General features: G+C 36.8%; 1 protein-coding gene across 1 annotated transcript in view; it reads left to right on the forward strand.

Annotated features, from left to right (window-relative positions):
• THSD7B (thrombospondin type 1 domain containing 7B) overlaps nucleotides 1–24,775 on the forward strand; it is a 733,321-nt gene that overhangs the window by 533,979 nt on the left and 174,567 nt on the right. The window contains exon 14 of the mRNA XM_059166739.1: nucleotides 9,340–9,518. Coding sequence (XP_059022722.1) covers nucleotides 9,340–9,518 — 179 coding nt within the window. The remainder of the gene's footprint in view (nucleotides 1–9,339; nucleotides 9,519–24,775) is intronic.

Genomic DNA, 24,775 nt, shown 5'->3' on the forward strand with positions numbered 1-24,775 from the left:
GAAAAACATGAGAATGCATACAGACATATTCACAGGAGATTGAAGGAGTTTCTGTTTTTTTCTCTGAGAAAGAAGGGATGAGGTCTTTTAAAGTTTGAGAATATGGAATGGGAGTGGGAGGAAAGTCCGAGAATCCCGTGGTTGTTGAAGATGGAGACCGCACATGGCTATGTCACAAGCGGGGAGTTAGTATTATCTTCATCTCAGCTGAGGTAGTCCAGGGTTAAGTGGGGTAGGAAAACAGTTGGACCGAACTAGGTCTGATGTTTTGCCAGACTAGAATGGCAGAAGAGTGAATGTGCCAGGTGGTTGACTCTGTTAGCAAGAGACTGTAATGAACAAGGAAGGCTAAACTGGTTGGAGAAAGATTTTGCATGAGGAAAGGCATGGAGATTACCAGAGGACATGGATTAGCCTATGTGGACAAACTTCAAGATTCAGGAGGAAAACAAGTTAGAGAGGTAGCCCTCAACCTTGACTGCATATTAGACTCCCCTGAGTATTCATCTAGGTCCCATTCTTTGACATTCTAGTCCTTGGCAGTTAGAATATATTTTACAGCCAGGGTTGAAAACCTTTCCTTAGAGCCTCTGGTAAGGAATCCTACAGTTTTTGGGAAGTGGTTGGCAACTTATTTTCAAGGAAATGAAGAATCAGCAAAGGTTTTAAAAGTGGAGTCATGTAAGTTATTACATATTTTAGAAAAGAAACTTTTTCTTCGGAGTGACTGGCCAATAACAAAAGAGAAGATCTTGAACCAGGAAATGACAAAAGAATTATAGAGCAAAAGGCATTATTTGTGATGTTTCAACAATTGGAATTATTATACCTAATAATGTATAAAATGATGGAGAAAGGTTTAAGATAACAGATTTGTATTGGCAATAATATGGTAATTTTCAATTGCTGCATAGATTAGTACAGACTCAGCAGCTCAAAACATTTATTGCCTCCATTTCCGTGGGTCATGAATTTAGGAATGGCTTTCCTAGATTCTCTGCTAGGGAGCCTCAACAGGCTACAGTTAAGATGCCAGCCAAGGCTAAGGTCTCAGCAGAGGCTTGACTTGGGAAAGCTCCTCTTCCCAGCTCCTTTGAAATTCTTGGCAGAATTCATGTCCATGCACTGTGGGGCTGAGAGCCCTGCCTCCTTACTGATTGACAGTTCCTAGAAGGTGCTTGCAGTCGCCTGAAATATGGCCACTCCACAGGCATTTTACCCATGGCACTTTGCATATTTATGGCCACTGGGAGATCTCTTCCTCCATAGAAATGTACTAGACACTCTTTTAAGTAAAAGTTTTCACCTGATTAAGTCATGCCCACCCCCAGGTAAACTCCTCCCTCCTTTTTCGTTGTTGTGGTAGATGTTTTGCACCTGATATTCTGTCGTGGATACTCTGTCCTTTCTAATTATTACTGAAATATATTTAACACACAATGTTACATTATTTTCACATTTACAACATTGGTTCAACACCTGTGTATTTCATGTTATGCTCACAAGTATATCTACCATCTATCACCATACAACACTATTAAAATACATTGACTGCATTCCCTGTTTGTTCCCTGTAATGTTCCTCCCCTGACTTACAGATCCTATAAACTACAAGCCTATACATCCCACACCCTTTCCCCCATTTCACCACCCTCCCCTATGGCAGCTTTGGTTTGTTCTCTGTTTTTGTGGGTCTGTTTCTGCCTTTTTGTTGTTGTTGTTGTTTGTTTGGTTTTTGTATTCCACATACAAGTTACGTCATGAGGCATTTATCTTTATCTGTATGACTTATTTCCCTTAGAATAATATCCTCTGAGTTTATCCATGTTGTCACAAATGTCAAGATTTCATTCCTTCTTATGGCTAATATCCCCCCCCCACACACACACACCACTTATTTATCTGCTCATTGGTTGATGGCACTTGGGTTGCTTTCATATTTTAACTATTATAAATAATGCTGCTATAAACATAAAGGTGCTTATGTCTTTTTAAGTTAGTGTTTTGGGGGACATCTGACTGGCTTAGTGAGTTAAACCTGGACTCACGTCATGGTCTCAGGATCCTGGGATCAAGCCCAACAGCGGGCTCTCTGCTCAGTAGGGAGCCTGGTTCCCCTTCTCTCTTTGCCTGACTGTCTATTTGTGATTTCTGTCTGTCAAATAAATAAAATCTTAAAGTGTTTTTCTTTTCTTTGGGCAGCTATCCAGCAGTGAGATTACTGGATCATATGGTATTTCTATTTTTAATTTTTTGAGGAAACACCATACTGTGTTCCACAGTGATTGCACCAGTTTACATTCCCACGAGCAGTGTGAGAGGGTTTCATATTCTCCACATTCTCATCAACACTTATTATTTTTTGTCTTTTTGATACTAGCTATTCTTACAGGTATAAGGTGACACCTCATTGTGATTTTCATTTTCATTTCTGATGATTAGTGATATTAAGCATCCTTTCATGTGTCTGTTGGCCATCTATTTTTTTTTTTTTTTTTTTTTGGAAAAATGTCAGTTCAAGTCTTCTGCCCATGTTCTATTGGATTTTTTTTCTTGTGATGAGTTGTAGCTCTTTATATATTTTAAATATTATTTGGATATTTGGATATTACCTCTCATCACGATTAACATTTGCATATGTCTTCTCCCATCCAGTAGGTTGCATTTTTTGTTTTGTTTGTTTCCTCTGCTTTGCAAAACCTTTTTGTTTCCCTTGCTTGAGGAGACCTATCTAGAAAAATGTAGCTAAGGTCAATGTCTAAGAGACATGTTTTCTTTTAGGGGTTTTATGGTTTCTGGTCTCTCATTTAGGTCTTCAATCTGTTTTGAATTTATTTTTGTATGTGCTGTAAGAAAGTGGTCTAGTTTCATTCTTTTGCGTGTAGCTATCCAGTTTTCCCCAAACCATTTGTTGAAGAGACTGTCTTTTCTCCATTGTATATTTTTGCTTTGTCATAGATTAAAACTAAAAAAGCAATTGCTTTATTTTTCTGCCCTCTATTCTATTCTAGTGATCTGTGTCTTTTTGTGCTGGTACCATGTTTTGAGGATTACAGCTTTGTAGTAAATCTTGAAATCTGGGATTTTGATACTTCCAGTTTTGTTCTACCCTTAAGAGTGCTTTTGGCTATTTGGCTAGTTCTTTGTGGTTCCATACAAATTTTAGTATTATGCTTCATGAAAAATGCTATTGGTGTTTTAGATTGGCATCACATTAAATCTGTCCATTGCTTGAGGTAGTATAGACACTTTAACAACATTGGTTCTTCTAGTCCATGAGCATAGTAAATCTTCCAGTCTGTATCATATTCAATTTCTTTCATCATTATAGTTTTCAGAGTATAAGTATTTCACCTTGTTGGTTCAGTTAATTCGTATTTTGTGCTTTTTTAAAAAATTTTATATATAATTTTTTATTTTTTATAAACATATATTTTTATCTCCAGGGGTACAGGTCTGTGAATCACCAGGTTTACACACTTCACAGCACTCACCAAAGCACATACCCTCCCCAATGTCCATAATCCCACCCCCTTCTCCCAAACACCCTCCCCCCAGCAACCCTCAGTTTGTTTTGTGAGATTAAGAGTCACTTATGGTTTGTCTCCATCCCAATCCCATCTTCTTTCGTACGAGAAGAATAAACGTATTTTGTGCTTTTTGGTGCAATTGTAAATGGGATTATTAATTTCTCTTTCTGCTACTTTGCTGTTAATGTAAGAAACACAACAGATTTCTATACATTTCATACCCTACAACTTTACTGAATTCATTTGTTCGAAGAGTTTTTTGCTGCCTTTTTAAAGGTTTTATATGTATAATGTCATGCCATCTGCAAATAGTGAAGGTTTCATATTTTCTTAGCAATTTGGGCACCTATTTTGTCTGACTGTTATGACTAGTATTTCTAGTACCATGTTAAATCAAGCTAGCAAGAATGGACATTCTTGTCTTTTTTCCTGATATTACATATAAGCCGTTTTTCACTGTTGAGTATGATGTCTGTTCTGGCCTTGTCCTATATAGCCTTAATTATGATGAAGTATGTTCCCTAAAAACCACTTTGTAAGTTTGCAAGTTTTTTATCATGAATGGATGTTGAATTTTATCAAAGGCTTTTTCTGTTTGTATTAAGACCTTATCATTTTTATCTTATGTTTTGTTGATGTGGTGTATCACATTGAATAATATGTGGATATTGAACCATCATTGCATCTCCAGAATAAATACCACTAGATGATGGTGAATGATCTTTCTAATGTATTATTAAATTCAATTTCTTAATATTTTGTTGAGGATTCTTGTATCCACATTTATTGGGATTTTGGCTTGTAGTTTCTTTTTTGTTTTTTATAATGCATTTGGTTTTGGTATCAGGACAATGCTATGCTTGCAAAATGTATTTTCAATCTTTTCTTCCTCTTTTTTTGGGGGGGGGATTAATTTGGGGAGTATGTATTAACTATTCTTTAAATGTTTGGTAAAATTTACCTATGAATACGTCTGATCCTGATTCCTCATAGTTTGTTTAGATTTTTCAATTTCTTCCTGATTTGCATTTCGAAGATTATGTTTCTAAGCTTTACCCATTTCTTCTAGTTGTCCAGATTGTTGGCCTATAATCTAATGATCCTTTGTGTATTTGTGGTATCAGTTGTCACTTCCTCCTTTCATTTCTGATTTTATTTATTTGGGGTCTTTTTAATTTTTTTTTCTTTGTAGTATGGCTAAAGTTCATCAATTTTGCTTTTCGAAGAACCAACTCCTAGGTTTCACTTATCTTTTCTATTTTTCTTTTTGTCTCTATTTCATTTGCTTCTGCTCTTATTATTTCCTTCCTTCTAACTTTAGACTGACTTTGTTCTTTTTCTGGTTCCTTTCGACAAAGATTAGATCATTTGGTTTTGTTTGCTTGCTTGTTTGTTAGTTTCTTGAGGTACACCTGTATCACTACAAATTTCCCGTTAGGATACCTTTCATTATGTTCAAAAGCTTTGGGACCATTACATTTTCATTTTCATTTGTCTCAGGTTTTAAACTTCTTCTTCTTTTTTTTTTTTTGATTTGTCCATTGACTCACTAGTTGTTGAATAACATTTTATTTAGCTTCCATGTTTGTACCTTTTTCCAGTCCTTTTCTTATAACTGATTTCTAGTTTTATACTGTTGGGTTTGGGAAAGATAGATACTTGATAAGATTTCAATCTTCCTAAATTTGGGGGGACCTGCTTTGTGACCTCATACATCTATTCTGGAGAATGTTCCACGGGCCCTTGAACGTGTATTGTGTTTTGGGGTGACATTTTCTGTGTACATCTTAAGTCCGTTTGGCCTAATGTGTCATTCAAAGTCACTGCTGCTTTATTGATTTTTTTTTCTACATGGATTATCTATCCATTGATGTAAGTGGGATGATAAAGTACCTTACTTCTATTGTATTACTGTCAGTATCTCCTTTTATGTCTTCAAATATTCACTTTTTGTATTTGTGTGCTCAAATTTTGGATACATAAATTTGTACAATCATTATCTTTTTACTGGATTGATCCCTTTATCATTGTGTCGTATTTTTGTTGTCTTTTGATACAATCTTTGTCTCCTTTGTCTAATATAAGTACAGCTAAGTCAGCTTTTTTTTTTCTCTTCAATTTGCATGGAATATCTTTTTTTATCTATTAACTTTTTGTTCGTATGTGTCTATAGTGAGTCTTTTACAGGTAACTTATAGTTGGGGCTTGGTTTTCATCCCTTCAGTTAACTTACATTTTTTTATTACAGCATTTAGCTCGTTTACTTTGGAAGTAATTATTGATAGTTAGGTACTTATTGCCATTTTTTAATTGTTTTCTGGTTGTTTACATACTTCTCTGTTCCTTTCTTTTGTGATTAATGACTTTTTATAGTCTTCTGTTTGGCTTTTTTCCTCTTTTTTTTTTTTTTTTTTTGTGTGTGTGTGTGTGTGTATGTGTGTGTATCTATTAGAAGTTTTTGGTTTGTGATTACCAGACGTTCATATATAGCATCCTAAATATATAGCAGTCTATATTAAGTTGGTGGTCACTTAAGCTTCAACACATTCTAAAAGAACATTTTTACTCCCTGCTCTATAGTTCATGTATATGTTGTCATATTTTACATCTTTTTATTATGAGTCCCCTTTTCTTTCATTTTTTTACTCTTTATGACTTTTTGTTTTTCACTTAGAGCTCCTTTACCATTTCTTTTCAGGTAAGTGTAGTGGTGATGAGCTCTTTTGACTTTTTGTTTGGAAAAGACTATCTCTTTTAATTTTGAATGATGATCTTGTTGGATAGAGTATTCTTAGTTGTAGGTTTTGTTTTGTTTTCCTTTTAGTGCTTTGAATATATCTTGCCACTCTTTCTTGGCCTGCCAAGTTCTTTAAAAAAAAAAAAAAATCAGCTGATAGTCTTATGGGAATTCCCATGTGCGTAATAGTTGCTCCCCTCTTGCTGCTTTTAAAATTCTCTTTATTTTTAATCTGTGCCACTTTTATTTTTGGGTGTCATGGTGTAGACCTCCTTGGATTCATCTTATTTGAGGCTTTTAATACTACCTGAAACTGAATATCTCTTTTTCCCCAGGTTAGGAAAATTTTTGGGTTACTATTTCTTCAAATAAGTTTCCTGCCCCTTTTATTCTTTTTTTCTCCTTCTGGAATTCCATATAATACATACATTTGTTTACATGATACTGTCCAAAAGATCCCTTAACCTATTCTCATTTTTTTTTTCCTGTGTCTTTTTGCTATTCAGTTTGGTCACTTTCCATTACCCAGTCTTCCAGACCACTGATTCATTCTTTTGATCCCCTCAGTGTATGTTTCATTTCAGTTATTGTATTCTTCAACTCTGATTGTTATTTTTTATGTTTTCCGTTTCTTTGTTGGAGTTCTCCCTGAGTTAATTCACTCTTCTCTTTAGTCTGGTGAGCATCTTTATGACCATTACTTTCAATTCTTTATCAAGCATATTGCACATTTCCACATCACTTAGTTCATTTCCTGAGGTTTTGCCTTGTTTTTCCATTTGGGAAATTGTCCTCTGTCTTCCCATTTGCTTGACTTTGTTTATATGAATTTGGTAAAACAGCTACTTCGCCTAAACTAGAGGTATATCTGGTGACTTTCACTGCTGGAGCTGTGGCTGTGGTGGGCTGGGGATCCTGGGACCCTCCAGGCTGGGACTGTCCTGGAAACACAGCTGAACTGAAGTAGATGTAAGCTTGGGTGTTTCAGGGCACTCTGCACAGAAGGGGCACCCTGGTGGGATGACTGGAGGCTATATGGGCATGGGCTGTGTCCCCCATGGTACTTCACACCCAAGGCATCCTGGCACAATGGCTGGAGCTGAGGTGGAAGTGGCCCAGGTGCTCCCAAAGCACTCCAGGTAGGGCTCCCCCTGCCAAATTATATAGTGCGTAAGTGGTGCAGACCTGGAGTGTTCTGGGGTGCTTTGTGCTTACACCACCTCGGAAAGATAACTGAAGCTATAGTGAGTACTGACCAGGTGTATCTCAGTATGGGCTGCCCTGGGGCCTCCTTGATGGGACAGCTGTGGCTAGTGTTGGTTAGAGGCAATAGGCTCACCAGCTGTGGTGCCTGGATCCCATTTTTGTCCACATCATCAAGATGGAAGGAGTAAATAAACTGTGGCACTTGCCAGGCCCTCCAACCTGGAGAGATTTCCAGCAGCCTTCCCATTGTATGGCAGAGATCTAAGGCTGGATCCTTTATGTTCTAGTTACTCTTTTAACTTGTGGCCTTTTCTGTGCCCCAAGGGCATCTGGGGCTGGTGTGGGCTAGGGGCCCAGGGGTTGCTGAAGTGGTAGTCTGGCTAGGATGCCTGGACCCTCCTCCTATCCGGAGGATAGAGGGGGAATATCACTGTGATCCTAGCCAGCCTCTCCAACCTGGAGAGAGTTCTAGCAGTTTTCTACTTGACAAGGTTCTAAGGCTATTTTCTTTTCATTCTAGTGCTTTTTTAAACCTTGTTTGTTTGTTTGCTTGTTTGTGTCTGTGCCCCGGATAGACGAACCCATTTATGGTCCCTCAGTACTATCCTTTCTCACTGTACTTCACAGCACTAGGCATGGCGGTTTCTTTAGTTACTGTGTCACAGCTGTCTTGCATTCTCTACATGGTCTCTTTTTTGTTGTGCAGAAGTTGTTTAGTTAGCTCACAGTCCTCCAGGAGGAATTGCTGTATAACTGCATGTAGATCTGGTATGTCCACAGAGGTCATGAGTTCAGGGCTCAAAATTTGATACTAATTTGATGTATTATATTGGTGAAGTTCCTCACTTTTTACTATATATTATAACCTAATCATGGGAATGGAATTCTATTATAGTCAAATGTTCTACCCAAACTTAAAGGGATAAAATTATACAGGCATGGACACCAGGGTACAGGGATCAGATAGGTTGCACTTAGTTAAGATGAATGATACAAGAGAATTAGCTTTTTTCTTTTCTTTCTTTCGTTCTTTCTTTTTTTTTTTCTTTAAAGGAAATTGATGGCCTCACTTTTAGATATATTGAATTTGGAGATAATCAGGCATCCAATTAGAGTGGACCAGTAGGTCTTAGAAAAGTCAGTAAGGTTGGAATTGGAAATAAATATTTGGTAATGATCAGTGGAGGCGATAGTTAAATAATGGGATCGTCCAGAAAAAGACTATAGCAGGAAGTGGGCTGGGACAGGAATAAGTCCCGATAACTAGAGCATCTACCTGTGCGTTTCCACCCATGTCTCTTGATTCCAGTCAATATCATCATGGAACTTTTCACCGTTCCTCTAGTTGGTATAATATCCTGCTTCTCCTAATTTGTGGTCCACTGTCTCTCCTCCTCCCAACTCCAAGCCACGCTACCTGGAAGTAAGAATCAAGAGCTCTTTTAGTGAAAACTTTGCAGATCACAAATACTAAAAAAGGTGCATTCTTTTATGCACCCTGATTCCAGATGGTGAGTTGTGGGAATTATAGAACATAAGGCTCAGTGAGGGGAGATAGTGCCATCATTAGCCCTGCGATAATTTATTTCTTCCTAACAGAAAATAGGAGTAACTGCGTTTTCTTTGCTCTTCCCTCCCAGAATTGGCTATAAAGTGATAAGATGGCACAAATTTGGAATGCAATGTGACTATATTACCTATTTCTTAAACCATTGTCTGTTTATTTGAATAGAAAATCACTGAAGCCATTGCAGCGATGTTGTTGAACAATCTGAGCTGTGACTCTTTACTTTCTATAAAGAGGTAAATTTGATCAGTACATTTTGCCTAGATTTTCCTCCCTTCACATAAATCTTTTTCTTTCAGGTTATATTCAAGAAGAGTGTGTCATCCCATGCCCATTTGATTGCAAGTTAAGCGACTGGTCTAGTTGGGGGTCTTGCAGCTCATCTTGTGGGATTGGAGTGCGAATTCGGTCCAAATGGCTAAAAGAAAAACCTTACAATGGAGGTCGCCCATGTCCCAGACTGGATCTCAAGAATCAGGTAAAGTACATGAAGCAACAACAACAACAACAACAAAAAAAACAACTAAAAAATTACTCACTTGATTACTTCCTTTGGAAATGGAAGTCATTCTCTTGCTATAAATAACTCATAAAAAGTTATCACAAGTTCAAAAGAGGGGTTAGGAGGACATAGAGTAATATAAGAGAGTTAGTAATGGAGGTCTTGTCCACTCCTAGGTAATGCAGAGACCAAGTTGGTATTACTGGCAATGATAATGTGTATGAAAAATAATCCACCTGGTTTTGTATGGTCTTGAAATATAACTTGACTATTCATATTATAAAAGTGATTTGTGTGTGTGTGTGTGTGTGTGTGTGTGTGTGTTTAAATATAAATACTAAAAATATATATAAATACTAATGTTGGGAGAATGTCAAGTACTTTATGGCAGTAAGTAGTTAATGGTTTCATCCATGTACTCCAAAAATGGGGTACTCTTTTCCTTCACCAAACTCTTCATCTATTTTTTTCTTCTCAACCTCACTAAAGTTTCCAGTTTTTTTCATATCTTTTCTAAGCTATTTCTCTACTTGTTACCCAAAAAGTCAAAGCTATTTTCATAAATAGAATTTGGAGTATATCCTTCCATACAGATGTCTAGTAAAATTGCCATCCTCAGCAAAATTGATTAGAGTATGTTAGTTGCCTTTACCCATGTAACAGTCTAAGATTTAGTTAAGAATTTTAATAAAGACCTCAAATTTCTCTCATGATTATATAGTGGTTATCAGATTTGGACAGATGTATTTTTTAATCAATTGAATAGTTAGTGCACATGTTGATTGTTGAAAATTCTTTATTCTTAAAGTTGTGAAAGGAGTCCTATATGTATATATAGTTCCTTTCTAATCATGCAGCTATTTTAACAGAATAGCTGCATGCACAGGCTTCAATTACTAATTCTATTAATTTCTGCCCTTTTGATTAGACTTTCTGATCCCCCTTTTGATTAGACTTTCCATACAGATTGTTTAATGGAATGGAAATCCATATTTCCATTCTTAATTAATTTGAATGCATACAGACATGCAAGTAGATACCATGTGTCAATTAAGGCCAACATCCTAGATATTTTTCTCGTAAGTTTTGTTAAGACCCATAATTCACTGAAAAGTGAAAAATTACCATTCCACCAAAAAATAGTTATGTTCTAAGATGGCAGAGTATTTTAATTTTTCTCTCTTCTCTCTCTCTCTCTCTTTTTTTTTTTTTTAAGATTATGCAGTTAGATAGTGACCATAGTTTCTTCTCTCAAAACTATTACAAACCTATGGGGGAAGACAAGGCAGAAAATCATAAAATCAACATAGAGATTGTAAAAACAAAGAAACCCCCAAAACTTTACAAATATTGTAGTTTGGTGAGGCGAAATATTACAATATGATTAATAAAAACAGGAGAGCAACAATCAGAGCAAAGATGGTCTAAGGAGATAATAAGCCTTGCTTTAGTACAAAGAAAGGTATAAGACAGGTTTATGAATACAAGGAAAATTTTTCTAGTGAATTCTGTGTATGAGGACTCTTTCCCCCTCCCTAGGGGATTTTCCAGACATTTAAAAAGGAAAATAACTGGGGTGTCTGGGTGGCTCTAAAGCTCTGCCTTCCTGCTCAGGTCATGATCCCAGCATCCTTGGATCAAGGCCCACATCAGGCTTTCTGCTGGGCAGGGAACCTGCTTCCCCCTCTCTGCCTGCCTCTCTGCCTACTTGTGAGGTGTCTGTCAAATAAATTAAAAAAATAAAATAAAATAAAAAGAAAAATAACTACTAAGCATTTATAAACAATACATGGTAGTTATTCTTTCTCATAACTTTCAATGAGAGCTAAGCCTTAATAACACGTTAAACACCGATTTTTAATATGCTAATTTTATGAACTAGGAAATTACCAAGGGATTAAAGGGACTTCACTGGAGTGCAGACTTCAAGACTCTATTTTCAGTATGCAAAGGCAAATGTGTAGAAGTATGTCTATCAAATTTGAGAGTATGAATAAGATAAAGATAATTGTCAACTTGTTTTGACTTAAAGGAAACTTTCTCAGAACGCTTGATTGACATGAAACTGGTAACCTTAAGAAGTAGTACAAGCTGAAAAAAGAATTGAACCCAACTTTAAGAATAACTTAGGTAAATTCCATAAGTAAAAATATGTGAGGATGGGGCTGTCTGCAAGAGGTATTTCTAACTCTTGGTTTCAAAAAGGGAATATTAGCATTCCAGAGATATTTGTTTGCTATGCTCCAAAACGAATCCTGGCTTTTAATGAGGAGAAATCAAACTTAGTGTGGTATGTGGTATGTGTTCTGCTATAAAGAGGTTTCAGATGTCTAGCATGAGTGTGCCTTAATTCAACTTGAATTGAAAAACTTCACCCTAATCTATACTTTGTATTTTAACATAATTTAATTGATAGGGGCATTAGGTAATAAGGCTTCCCTCTCTACCTGTAAGTCTCTGAACGGCAAGGAAGAATACTGTTATTTAAAAAAAAAAAAAATTGTAAATTTAGAAGAAATTCTCCTTAGAGCAATTTCTTTTCTAAAGCAAGCACACTTTTTACCTGGGAGTAGATTTGTGGAAACCAATCTTTGCTGACTTCATTATATATTCGCTCTTAAATATAAGAGCCTCTTGTGTGATGTATGTATGTGTGCATGTTACGTACTATATAGAAAACTGTTGAAAGTTACCCATAATTTCTTAACTCCTCTGAAAATAAATTGGGTTGGCAGGAATTTTCATTATTGAGGAAATATTCCCCAACTTCCATTATTTATGGCAAGTTTTCTTTAGAAAAGATGGCTATATGTTTTCCTAAGCTGGAAATATGATCTAGTTAGAGCTACACCCACAGAGCATTTTTTGTAAAGTTCAGTTTCACTACTGGCTTTAGGTTATGTGTCTCCTTTCCAATTAGTTCTCGGGTTTAGATTTACTTTCCTATTTTTAGAACCAGGTTAGTACTCTCTGTTCTGTTCACATAAGTAAGTGCTTAGAAAAACATCTAACCCAAATTTTAGCAGTAAGAGAGGCACATATATCTTCAGTACCTGTACAAAAGGAAAATTCTGAATATGTCAGATTGAGCCAAACAGACAGTTAATAAATATATATGTAAACATATATACAATTTGTGTATATGTATATATAATGCACATGTCTGGGTAAATGTCAGCATACCTACATGTGCTTATTCATTCTTCATTTCTCTGTAGAATGGGAGGTCTTGTGAAGGCAAGGTCTTTCTATTTTTGTAACTCATTCTAACCCCTAGTGCACTACCTTGTGTATTGTCAAATGATGTTTACTAGATGCTTTATTTTAAAAAAAGCCTTCTCTCTGGATAAGTGGGTGGCTAGTTCTGTAGAAAAAATGTTAGAACCCTGGTCTCCTATGCTATGATGTATCATTTAAATTCTCAAAAACACTAGTCCTTCTCGAAGAAAGACATAGGGACCTCCAAACTATAATTGCCCAAAGAGTATTTCAAAATTGATCTGAAAACTCCTGACTGTTGGATCCCCACTGAAATCTCCGTGATTTAAAAAAAAAAAAAAAAAAAGGTTGGTATTATGTACATAAGCTCATACACTGCTCTGAACCTGTCAGTGGAATCAATTTTTATAATCTCTCATAAAAAGCATCCCTTTTAAACCTGAAACTATCAATGTGATGGCTTTTTCTCTAGAACTGCCAAAGTGACAGCAATACTTGAATAGCTTTATGCTAAGTATATTTGTGATGCTAAATAGTTCTGGCATGTAGTTTACTCAAAACTCTTATCAAGGCAGAAAACTTCTAAATAGTTTATTGGATTATCAGGTCAGTTGGCTGATGCCCTTGATTCTCCTGTGCATAATAAAATACATAATATATTTTAAATTTTTATAGTCTATAATATGTTGAGTAAATTATTTAACCTTATATTTTTGCTATTTTTTTATTTTGAAATTCTCCTTAATAAAAGCTCAAATGTAGGGACATGAAAGTTCTGTTGGACTTCTATTTCCCCTTATGAATTCTTCACGTGATCGAAGGCAAGAGTTCCCGGAAGTTCTATTTTGTTTTTGGTTGGAAATCTGTGTGTTAACAGTGTATATGGGGGTGGGAGGGATGATACATTGAGATTCATTACCTATTCTTTTTAAAAATATATGCTGCCTACTTTTTTTTTTTTTTTTAAGATTTTATTTATTTATTTGACAGAGAACACAGGCAGAGAGAGAGAGAGAGAGAAAGAGAGAAGCAGGCTCTGCACTGAGCAGAGTGCCTGATGCAGGGCTCGATCCCAGAACCCTGGGATCATGACCTGGGCTGAAGGCAGAGGCTTTAACCCGCTGAGCCACCCAGGCGCCCCTATATGTTGCCTACTTAAATACATTTTTGAGTTTTGATTATGTTTGCAACTAAATGAGAGGATATAAATTAAATATGTGTGCTTTTTTATAAATAATTGCAATTTTAAAGGTCTGTCTTCTCCCCAAAGAGAAGTGATCTAAATTTGAAAATGAGTATAGTGCATTTTATTTTTCATAGTAAGGTAATAATGTTTTAAAGAATACTTTCTTTCCAAAGATGCATAGAAATATTTTAGCATGAATATTTCTTTCTTAGAAGAGGCTTGTGGATAAAAAAATATTTCTACAAAGAAAGAGCTTGTGCTCATTTTAATACTACTTTGTTAACTAATAGCAAAATGTTATGATGTGGAAACTGTCACTCTATCTGAATATCTGTTTACCTGAAAAATATAGCTACACATAAGCTTTAATTCGACTTAACCAGTTTTGACTTCTTGCTTCTTTTTGACCAGCCCAACTCCCACTCATTCTAGGCTAGTCCAAATCATTCCTGGCAGTGTCCTGCTCACTTTGGACTTAGTATTTTGGCAAGAGACCCAGACTGTAATGGAGTAAGAAGTCCTATTCTTGAGCATTAAAATGGTAGGCAGTCCAAGCTTATCCATGATTAAGTACATTCAGGTGTACCATTCTTGTGTGGGGAGGGGTGTTGGTGTTTGCACCTTTGAAAAGGCTTTGTTTTAAGTGTGAAATATATGCCATAGAATTAAGGGAAGCACAGTGATTCATTCCTCAGGATTATTTGGGAGGATTTAATAGGGCAGATACTCTAGAACACATCACCTCTCTCTAATATAGTAGTAGTTATTCCAAAACGCGGTACACTGCTTCCCATCTCAGAGGCAGGATAAAACAGCTCCTAAGGGCCAGTGTTCTTCCTTTTTTTTTTTTTTTTTCCTTTATGCCTGTCTGCCAATCCAAACTGCTCTCATGTTGTGACATCTCACTAATTGAGCTGAGTAGAGCTCAGAGGACAGGCAATTTTTCTTTTCTGTTCTTGCCCTGTCACTGTCTAGAAGAAAAATTGTTTTTCGTAAGAAATTTCTCTTCCCCCACATTTGTGTCTACACATAAACTATTCTTGATCATTCCAAAGTAATGCCCCTCGGGCTTGTTAAAATCTTTTGGAACTTTGATCATTTTTCTTGAGAGCTGCCAGAATCACTCATGAAAGCAATTTTCTTATGCCTGTTGTCCACTCTATCTTGAATTTTACTGTGTTTTGATACTGGGTATTGCTACTCTGCAAATACTCAAAATTACTTTTGTTATTCAGATGTTCTTATGTATCTCTAGAATGTTCTTTATTAGGCTGCTTTGGTAAGTATTCCTAATGCTGTTGTCAGGGAACAAGAATTATGTCCTCTTCAAGGGTCCTTCTAGCTGGATTAAGAATGGAATTGACTTGAGACAGATTAACAGGAGAAAATCAAACTTAGTAGAGCATGTATGGGGAATCCACATAGATATGAAAATTCCAAGGATAGGCAATATGAGGTCTACATGTCATTCTCAACCAAGGGTAGGAGTCTGGGACTTCAGGGGAAAGGAATACATTTCATAGGGTGCTAGGAAGAGCAGATGTTTGGTAATTAGATGTTTGCCCTGCCATGCAGATGGACCACTTTGATAATATTATCTCTGAGAGTGATCCTTATTCTGGGAAAGACCTTCTGTGTGTTTAAGGGAGGTGCAAAATTTCTCTTGAGCTGATCGGGTCTCGATTGCTTTCAGCTTAGAGTAATTTTTCCTGCCAAAGTAGCCCATAGTGGGACAGCCTGCCCTTAGCCCCTGTACTGTTCCTAAGCAGGAATTCCAGGATTGGCTGGGCACAGCTACAAAGTTATGTACAGGGAAATTTTGTCAAATTTTGTCTTTGTAACTCTTTCACTATGTTCCCATATCTCATATTATCCCTGGTCTCTTAACTCCTCAAGTCCTGAAATACTACATTGGATAACATCAGCTTCAGCAGGAAATCACATCATCTGTGTTTCCAATTTTCTAAAACCGTCTTCTTAACCAAGTACTTAAAGTAGAAGTTCTCAAGTGTTTTTGTAGAAAAATAGTGACAGAACCTACTTTTCATATCTTTTTTGAATCATTCTGTCAGTCTTTTAAGCTTTAAATACAAAATGGAAACTTCCCTCTTTTTTTCAGGTATTCAAAGAACATGGTTTTGACTCTAACCACAAGATTTGGTTATAATAAACATACCTTTCAGAAAACAAAATTGAAATGATGGGAGTATAGTGCCTTCTTTAAAAAAAAAAACAACAAAACTATCTATTTGAAAGTAAGATATTAATGGCTTGTTAATTATCTGGTTTTATTTTAATTAATTTTTTATTTTTTATAAACATATATTTTTATCCCCAGGGGTACAGGTCTGTGAATCACCAGGTTTACACACTTCACAGCACTCACCAAAGCACATACCCTCCCCAATGTCCATAATCCCACCCCGTTCTCCCAAACCCCCTCCCCCCAGCAACCCTCAGTTTGTTTTGTGAGATTAAGAGTCACTTATGGTTTGTCTCCCTCCCAATCCCATCTTGTTTCATTGATTCTTCTCCTACCCACTTAAGCCCCCATGTTGCATCACCACTTCCTCATATCAGGGAGATCATATGATAGTTGTCTTTCTCTGCTTGACTTATTTCGCTAAGCATGATACGCTCTAGTTCCATCCATGTTGTTGCAAATGGCAAGATTTCATTTCTTTTGATGGCTGCATAGTATTCCATTGTGTATATATACCACATCTTCTTGATCCATTCATCTGCCATATGATACTCTCAATAGATGCTGAAAAAGCATTTGACAAAGTACAGCATCCCTTCCTGATCAAAACTCTTCAAAGTGTAGGGATAGAGGGCACATACCTCAATATCATCAAAGCCATCTATGAAAAACCCACCACAAATATCATTCTCAATGGAGAAAAACTAATTATCTGTTTTTTAAGATATAATTTATAATATTGTATACATTTAAGATGTACAGTGTGCTGATTTGATACATTTATATTTGCAATGTCATTATTAAGGCATTAACTAACATGTCTCCTATGTCACATAACTATCATTTCCTTTTTGTGATGAGAACAATTAAGATCTAATCTCTTAGCAACTTTGAAGCTAACAGTAGAGCATTGTCGATTATAATCACTATGCTGTGCATTAGATCTTCAGGATTTACGTATGAGTTAAAGTTTATACCCTTTAGATCTTTCAAGCTTTATCCCAATATTGTTACCAGAAAGCTGGTTACCTAGATCCTGCCTGGATCCTACACTAGACCCCTACAGAAAAGCATTTATTGAATCATGATTTATTTATTTTTTTTCCTACATGACTTGAGAGTCAGGATAAAAATAGTTTCTTTGAGAAACTTATCTGAATTTTGAAATCCAGAGTTCATTGTTTTATTTTTATTATGTGAATCACTGTACAGTACATCATTAGTTTTTGATATAGTGTTCCATGATTTGCTGTTTACATATAAATTGTTTCATAACCTTTACTGATCATAAGAATAGAACAGCCACCATGGGGGTGGGAAGTGGTGTAAAGATACTTTCCCAGGACCCTGCTCCGGAGACTGTGGTCTGCACAGTTAGAGTGGATCCAGGAATGTGTATTTGTTAACAATGGATTGTTTTTACTGGTTCTCCTGATCAGGCAACTTAGTGAATGCTGCCATAATTGAGATTCTTGCCTCTGAGGCTACCATTTCTGCTGAGTTCAGCTCTGGAAAAGATTTTCTTCGTAGTTAACCTAGCCTGTCCTTTTGAATCCAAACAGTGAACACATCCAGTTTGTTTGCTACTCAAAGCCAATCTGGGGGTCTGGCAATATGAGGTCTACAACCTCCCCCCCCACCACTTCACAGAAGAGGAGACTGAGGCTTACAGAGGTGTAATGACTTGCCCAAATCCACCCACTGATATATGCAACAGGTTGAGTCAATCAGGTCTGAGGTCAAATGCTGCCCTGTCATCTCCTAGTTGTGGGAACAGAAGAAAATTATTTAACCTGAGTCTCACCTTCATAATCTGTCAATGGGTATAATAATACCAACTACCTCATGAAATTATTGTATTAATAGAAAATGAAAATACAAACTTCTATCTCACTTTTGGAAGAATAGTGTGTGCTTGATAAATGTTAGGTAGGATGTATTTTCCTCGGTTTCTAACACATAATTTGTGTTTCCAACTCCATTTGCTTTCACCTATATAATACTGCATTTTAGAACTAAGTTATGCAGATTCCTTCTCTTTTTACATTTAGCTACTTGAACATTTGTGGTCAAATATTTTAGTCGTAATAACTCAGCTTAGATACATAGTAAAGCTACTGTCACTGCTTCCTGTACAGGAAGCCTAATTTATTTTATTTCTAAATATCCTGTTCAGCACCGCATTTTTTTTTTTTTTTGGTAGCAGAAAGGAACATAACTTTTTATATATTTGTGACTAATTTCCTATGAATTTGTGATTCTTTGCACCTTTATTTTTATAAACATTTTAAGGAGTATAACAAAAAGATGGCCAAATCATGATGGGTAGAGCTCTATGAATTTTCTCATAGTGAACCTTTCCTTTCAGTTACCACCAGCTTCAGGAAACCATACATTATCAACATCTCAGATGGCCCCTTTTTGCTCCACCTTTCTTACTACCCACTTCCTCTCACCAAATAGAACTACTACTTCCAACATTATTGTTGGGGAGGAAAAATTTTTGCTTTACCTTGCAACGTTCTTCTTGCTGGTCTAAGAATTAAAATCATTTGGGACAGATTAAGAGGATAAAAACAAAAGTTTAGTCACAGTATATCTCCTGTATATGTGGGAGTGACCCAGAAATATGGAGTAACTCCCTCAAATGGCCAGAAGTCATCACCCTAAATACCATCTTCAACTAAAGACAGAAAGGATGTTGGGGCTGGGGAGTGGGTAATGGCAGGTTGTAGGGAAAAGCACAGTAAACATAAGTAAGGTTGTTATGTGTATTTAAGTTGTTGTTTCTCTGTTGATAAGAGATTCTAGAGATTGAGTCATCCCCCCACTCTTTCCTGCTACAGAGAGAGAGGCACCCTTACAAATGAAGTTTTCCTTCATATATGTAAATATCTCTTACAACAGGGTAACTTATACTTGGTTTTCAAAACTTCTCCTGTGTTGAGTTTCTTAAAAATAACTGGATTAAAATAATTTGTCAAACAGCCATATTTTAGGGTGGCGTATTTTTGTACCACTTCACTATAAGTTAGTTTTTTCATTGTAAAAATAATTTACATAAATGGATTCTGCACTGTATATTCTTTGTGCCTGTCGTTTCCTCCTCAGCATGTTTGTGACAGCATCCATGTTGTGATTTGTGCTAATATTTAATTTCCATTGCTCTGTTATGTCTTTAGGTATATCATATTATTGTATAGACCACATCTTATCTATTTTTATTGTTGATGGATGGATATTTGATTTGTTCTGAATTTGGGGCTATTAGAAATAACCCTGCTATGACTATCCCCATCTTGTGGTGCTCATATGTGTGCATTTCTGTTGAATACATACCTGAGAGTATACTTCCTTTCATTGGGTATGCTTATACATTCAACTTCAGTAGAGAATTGGCATTTTTTTTTAACTTCTAAATTATCTCAAGTTGTCCTAAACACAGACAGTATATACTTCTAGATAATAACGTGAAATATGGCCTGACACCACGAAAAGGGGTGTGGAAGTTGTACAGATACATTAAGTGTTATCTCAGCATGTGTTCTATCACAGCAGATCAGCGACTGGTGTCTTCCCCTAAGCCACAGCTGCCTTTCCAAAGAGAACAAGTGTTCTGCCTCCTGCCTGAATTCTGCTCACCTCTCTCCTAAACAACCGTTATAACCATCACATTTCTGCAGTCTCTGATCTCTCCTTTTCTCCCCTCTGCTCTATTCCTCACACAGCAGCCTCTATGAGCTTTCTAAATCACGGGTCTGGTTGTACATAAAACCTTTCTTAGATCTCTTGTTACCTTTGGGATAAAGTGCAAACTATGTAATATAATTTATAAGACATTTAATGAAATTGCCTGAAACACATGTCTCTGAGCTCAGAGTCCTTTCCAAGACAGCAAGGCCCTCAGGCCAGGGAAGCTTCTTGTGAGTCCAGAGGAAGGAGCCCTACTTCTATGTTTCTGTCTCCTCAATAGCCCTCATACAGGCTTTCTCATAGGGAGTGAGGCACTCGCATTTTAAGGCTGATCATATCAATCAAGTGATTGTCTAACATGCTGTCCTTTAACAAAAATGGACTTTCAACTTAGGAGTCACCAAACACTCTTTAATGATGTTAGATACTTGGATTTACTGTATTGCCTTCTCTCTGGAATCTACTCATCAAACTCCCTCCACATTGGATTAAAGTCCCACTCCATTGCTATTTACATATAGACTTCCCGGGGCCATTTGGAGCTGCAGCTTCTTCCCTGGTGAGAAATCTCTCTTGGATGGCAAGGTAAGGGACACTGTGCTTATGACCTGTGCTGAAAGCATGGAAGTACAGATACAATTGCCAAGTCTGCCTCCAAAGAATATTCTCTAATAGCAGAAGGGTTGTCCAAAGCCATGTTCCACCTAGTAGACAACAATCTTGTCACCCTTGGAACTGAAAGTAAATTGATTTGAGTAGCAATATTAAGGAAGAAGTTTGAGTTGAGCAGACTCTCCAATGCACAGTATGTCAGATGGAGGCCAGCAGGTTCCATGTGTCATAAAGCAGAGTGGTAATAACACAGAGTGAAATTGCTATTGCTTTGCTCTGTTCTGGAGCAAGGGAACATAATTGTATTTAAGTCACTGCAGATCCAAAAGTTTACATTTTGTTCATTTAAAAAGACATTTGACATGTGCCTTGTGTTTTGATATTTTTAAGTCTTAGCTCACATTCACTTTCTAAAGGTGCCTTCCCTGACCACCTCTCTACTCGCACTTCTTCTATTTGCCCTTCTTCGGTATTCCTTTTCCTACTATATGATGTCCCTACTTACTGTTGATTTTAATTTTTGGCTGCCTCTCCTTGCTACCCCTAAAACAGATGTACAGTCTGGTTCTGGATGAGCACCTTGAAAAGGGATGACCCTGTTTTAGATTAGGTTCTCCCAGAAGCAGACCTCAGATAGGATTCAAAAACAAGAATTTCTCAAGTGCAGGAAGCGTCATTAAGAAAAGAAGAAGTGCTTCAGGGAAGGGAAAAAATCAGTAAGAGGGATGTTATTAAGCCGGAAAACATGGCAGCTACCAAAGCAGAAGCTTGTTGGGAACTCTAAGAGACTCTGAAAACCCATGCCTAGGGTTTTCATACCTTGAAGGGCCAGAAAGTTGGGATATTCATGGAGAAAGTCCATAGGAAATATCAGTGACACGAGCATATACTACATACTCATCATTCTCTAGGAAAACAAGTAAGGGACACTGACATTCTGCAACACTCTCTTCTCTTCTGACAATAAATCTCCCTGTATCAGTAAGGGAGATACCACCTTTACCATGAGAAAGTAACCTCTTCTAGGAGAGGATTTAAATGAACATAAGGCCTCCAGCAAATCCCTTTTCCTTAGGCGTGAGGAGACTTATCTCTTGGCTGTGCAAATACCCCTGAATACATAGAAAAATATAAGATACTGCATGGACCCATGGTTTGGAGTGGTGCGATATAGTAGTTAATATATTTTACTTTGCATTATTCTAATATTACGGGTATATCTCCATGCCGTAAAACTAGGTACACTGGGAGAAGACCTAGAGAAATATGACAGTGAAATTACCTAAGTGTATGATGTTGACAGGGACTCCTTAGCAACAGTAATTTTTTAATGAGCCCTGGTAGATTTCAGAAAGAGAAGAGGTAAAAATCAAATGGAATTTAAGGTAATTATAAATGTTTTGAAAGGCAACTTTAATTTTGTGCACCTGTGCTATCATTCATTCATTCACTCAGCAAACACTGAGAATAAATGCTGTGCCAGGAGGAGACCTCATTTACACTCATTTCAACTCCACTGCTCAGTTTTCACTGGGAACTTGTATTTCTGGAATCTCGAGTGAATGGTTAGAATTATAGATAATGCTCTAGATGATTGTGGTATCAGAACTGCTTTACCTTTAAAAATGCATGAAGCAATTTGGACCCAATCAGCAAAATTATCCATTATTTCTCTGTCTTACGATGATTTGCAACTAACCTAAACCTCAACCCAAATTGGCTGAAAAAAATAAGGCAATACATTACCTCATGTAATAAATCTAGTGGTGATGCAGGCGGTAGGACTGGTTGGTTCTGTGGCTCAGCCTTGTTATCAAGAACAGAGTTGCTCTCAACCTGTCTGCTTTGTTGTCTTTGGTGTTGATTTCATCAGCAGGATTTTAGGAGGACTGACATGAGCAGTTTCAGGCATAGCCTCCTGATGCAGCAATAACCAGAAGAATAAGAAAGTGCCTCTCTTTGAGGGATCTTAGGAACAAAAGAATTTTCCTTGAGTCTCCTTCACTCCCTAAAAGACTATCTCGTGCTTCATTGGCTGAAGTTGGATTTTGTGCCCATTCCTAAACCATCTCTGGAAGGGGTCATGGGATGAACTTGATTAGCTCAATCAAGGACTTTCTAACCTTTTTTAAAAATTTCATGGCCCATATAGGAATCAGTAATGCTCCTCTGGCAAACTGGAATGTGTTTCAAGCTATCTATGGCAGGAGTGAATGGCCTGAGACCCCCTAGACTCAATGTTACAGGCACATCTAAAATCCACTTTGGAGACACTTGTGTGGCCGGGCAGTGCTTACATTTGTCTGAGAATCATGGGACCTAACTTGCTAAAATCGAGACTCTGACGGAGTAGGTCTGAGGGTAAGGAGATGGAGACTGGGATTTTAACAAGCTCTGGGTCTGCAGATAACACCTGGAGATGCTAATGTATTGCCTTTGAGGAGCTCTTTCCTAGACTGGAGAATCACCTAGGGTGCCATGTGTTTTGAGAAGTCAACTAAAATGCCTACTGTATGCTCCTAAGTTTATTCTTTTTGACATTTAATTTGATAAGGCACAAATAGTTTTAAGTAACCTTTTGAGACTTATATTAAGACAGAAAAAATGTTTTTTTTTTAAAGATTTTATTTATTTATTTGACAGAGAGAAATTACAAGTACACTGAGAGGCAGGCAGAGAGAGAGAGAAGGAAGCAGGCTCCCTGCTGAGCAGAGAGCCCGATGCGGGACTCGATCCCAGGACCCTGAGATCACGACCTGAGCCGAAGGCAGCGGCTCAACCCACTGAGCTACCCAGGCGCCCCCAGAAAAAATGTTTTTAATCGAGTATCTGAAAGTCTCTTATGTGTGAAGAAAAATGACCTAATAACTTTCCTTATGAGAATATGAATTACCTGATTTGCCTTTACTCTTCCATGATAAATTTTCTTTCTTTTTTGGCAAGAGCATCATTCTGTCTTACAAGTTATTTGGCATCACCAAGCTTCCAGTGCCTCAGCCTACCTGATAAGTAAGCAGACTTAAATCAGATAAGCAGTATATCCATACACCATTTTGTTGAAAACTGGATTGCCAACTTTTGTCTACTTTTTAAAATGTGATTTTTCTATATGTGATCTCTGAAGCTGTGTCTATATGAAGCTGCACAAATGACAAGTTCAGTAAAGTCCAGGGAAAATCATTTATGAAAATGGAACATTTGATGATGTGAAGAGAGATCTGTCTGGATTCTTTCTTTGCTCTCAGCCCAGTGTTGTAAGCATTAGGATCGAAGCCCTCTATATTTAAGAAGCCAAACCAGAAAAACAATTGAGTAAAATAGTGAATAATTTTGGGGAAACAGTTGGTCAAGTTGGCTATTTAACACAAAATGGGGATAAGCAAAGCTCTAAGAGAAAAAACTGAATTGAAACAGCTTTGCAATGTAAAAATGAAATATGAACATCTTGAACTCAATATATGATCCTCTTTGCATGAATTATTGCCTGTCATTTGCAATGCACATTACTCAAAACTACTGAAAAATCTGTTCTGGCTTATTACTTAATTAAAAGTAAGTTATGAGCATTTTCAATCTTTATATAATTTATATCATTTGCAAGTCATGAATTTTCCATAATTCTGTTGGCCTTAATCATCAAAAAAAAAAAAAGAAAAAAGTATTGCTATGCTTAAATACAATCGCTATGCATCTTTTCCACTCTCCAGCAGATGTTAAAAAAGAAACTATCACAGCTGGTGAAAATTGATATTCAGAAGTATAAAAAATGGCAGTGAAAAGATTAATTTTCTGTACTTAATGTCCTTGATTCTTGAAAACTTTAAACTTTCTTCACGGTAAGGCCAGTGGTTTCATTGTGTGGTTGGCAGTGGGCAGATGATAACGTTCTGCTCTATTTTACTTTATGATGAACCAAAGAGGATTGGTTGTTTCTCTAATGAGTTTGTGAGAGATGCTTCGATGCTGATACATTAGCTGCATCCTTTGAACTGCTATGATGAGGAAGTGAAAAGTAGTTTTAACAACTTGCTAAAATTATCACCATTAGAGTGAATGAAGCACTAAAATATATATACCAGATGTTTAAAATGGTTAGATTTGAGAGAAAACCTACAATTAATTTACATTTTAGTGCTAAGTACAAATTTTAATTTATTCTGATTAACTACTTTATAGCCCATCTAGAATACCATTTGAAGGAGTTATGGAAAAGCAATAAAAGGAGTCATAATCAAGAGATGACACTTTATTGGCATAGAAGAAGAGTTTCATGCCTGATGCCCATATTGCTCAAAAGGGTTCAACTTGCACTCACCCAGA

Source organism: Mustela lutreola, chromosome 3 (genome assembly GCF_030435805.1).
Source record: "Mustela lutreola isolate mMusLut2 chromosome 3, mMusLut2.pri, whole genome shotgun sequence".
Taxonomy (NCBI): Eukaryota; Metazoa; Chordata; class Mammalia; order Carnivora; family Mustelidae; genus Mustela; species Mustela lutreola.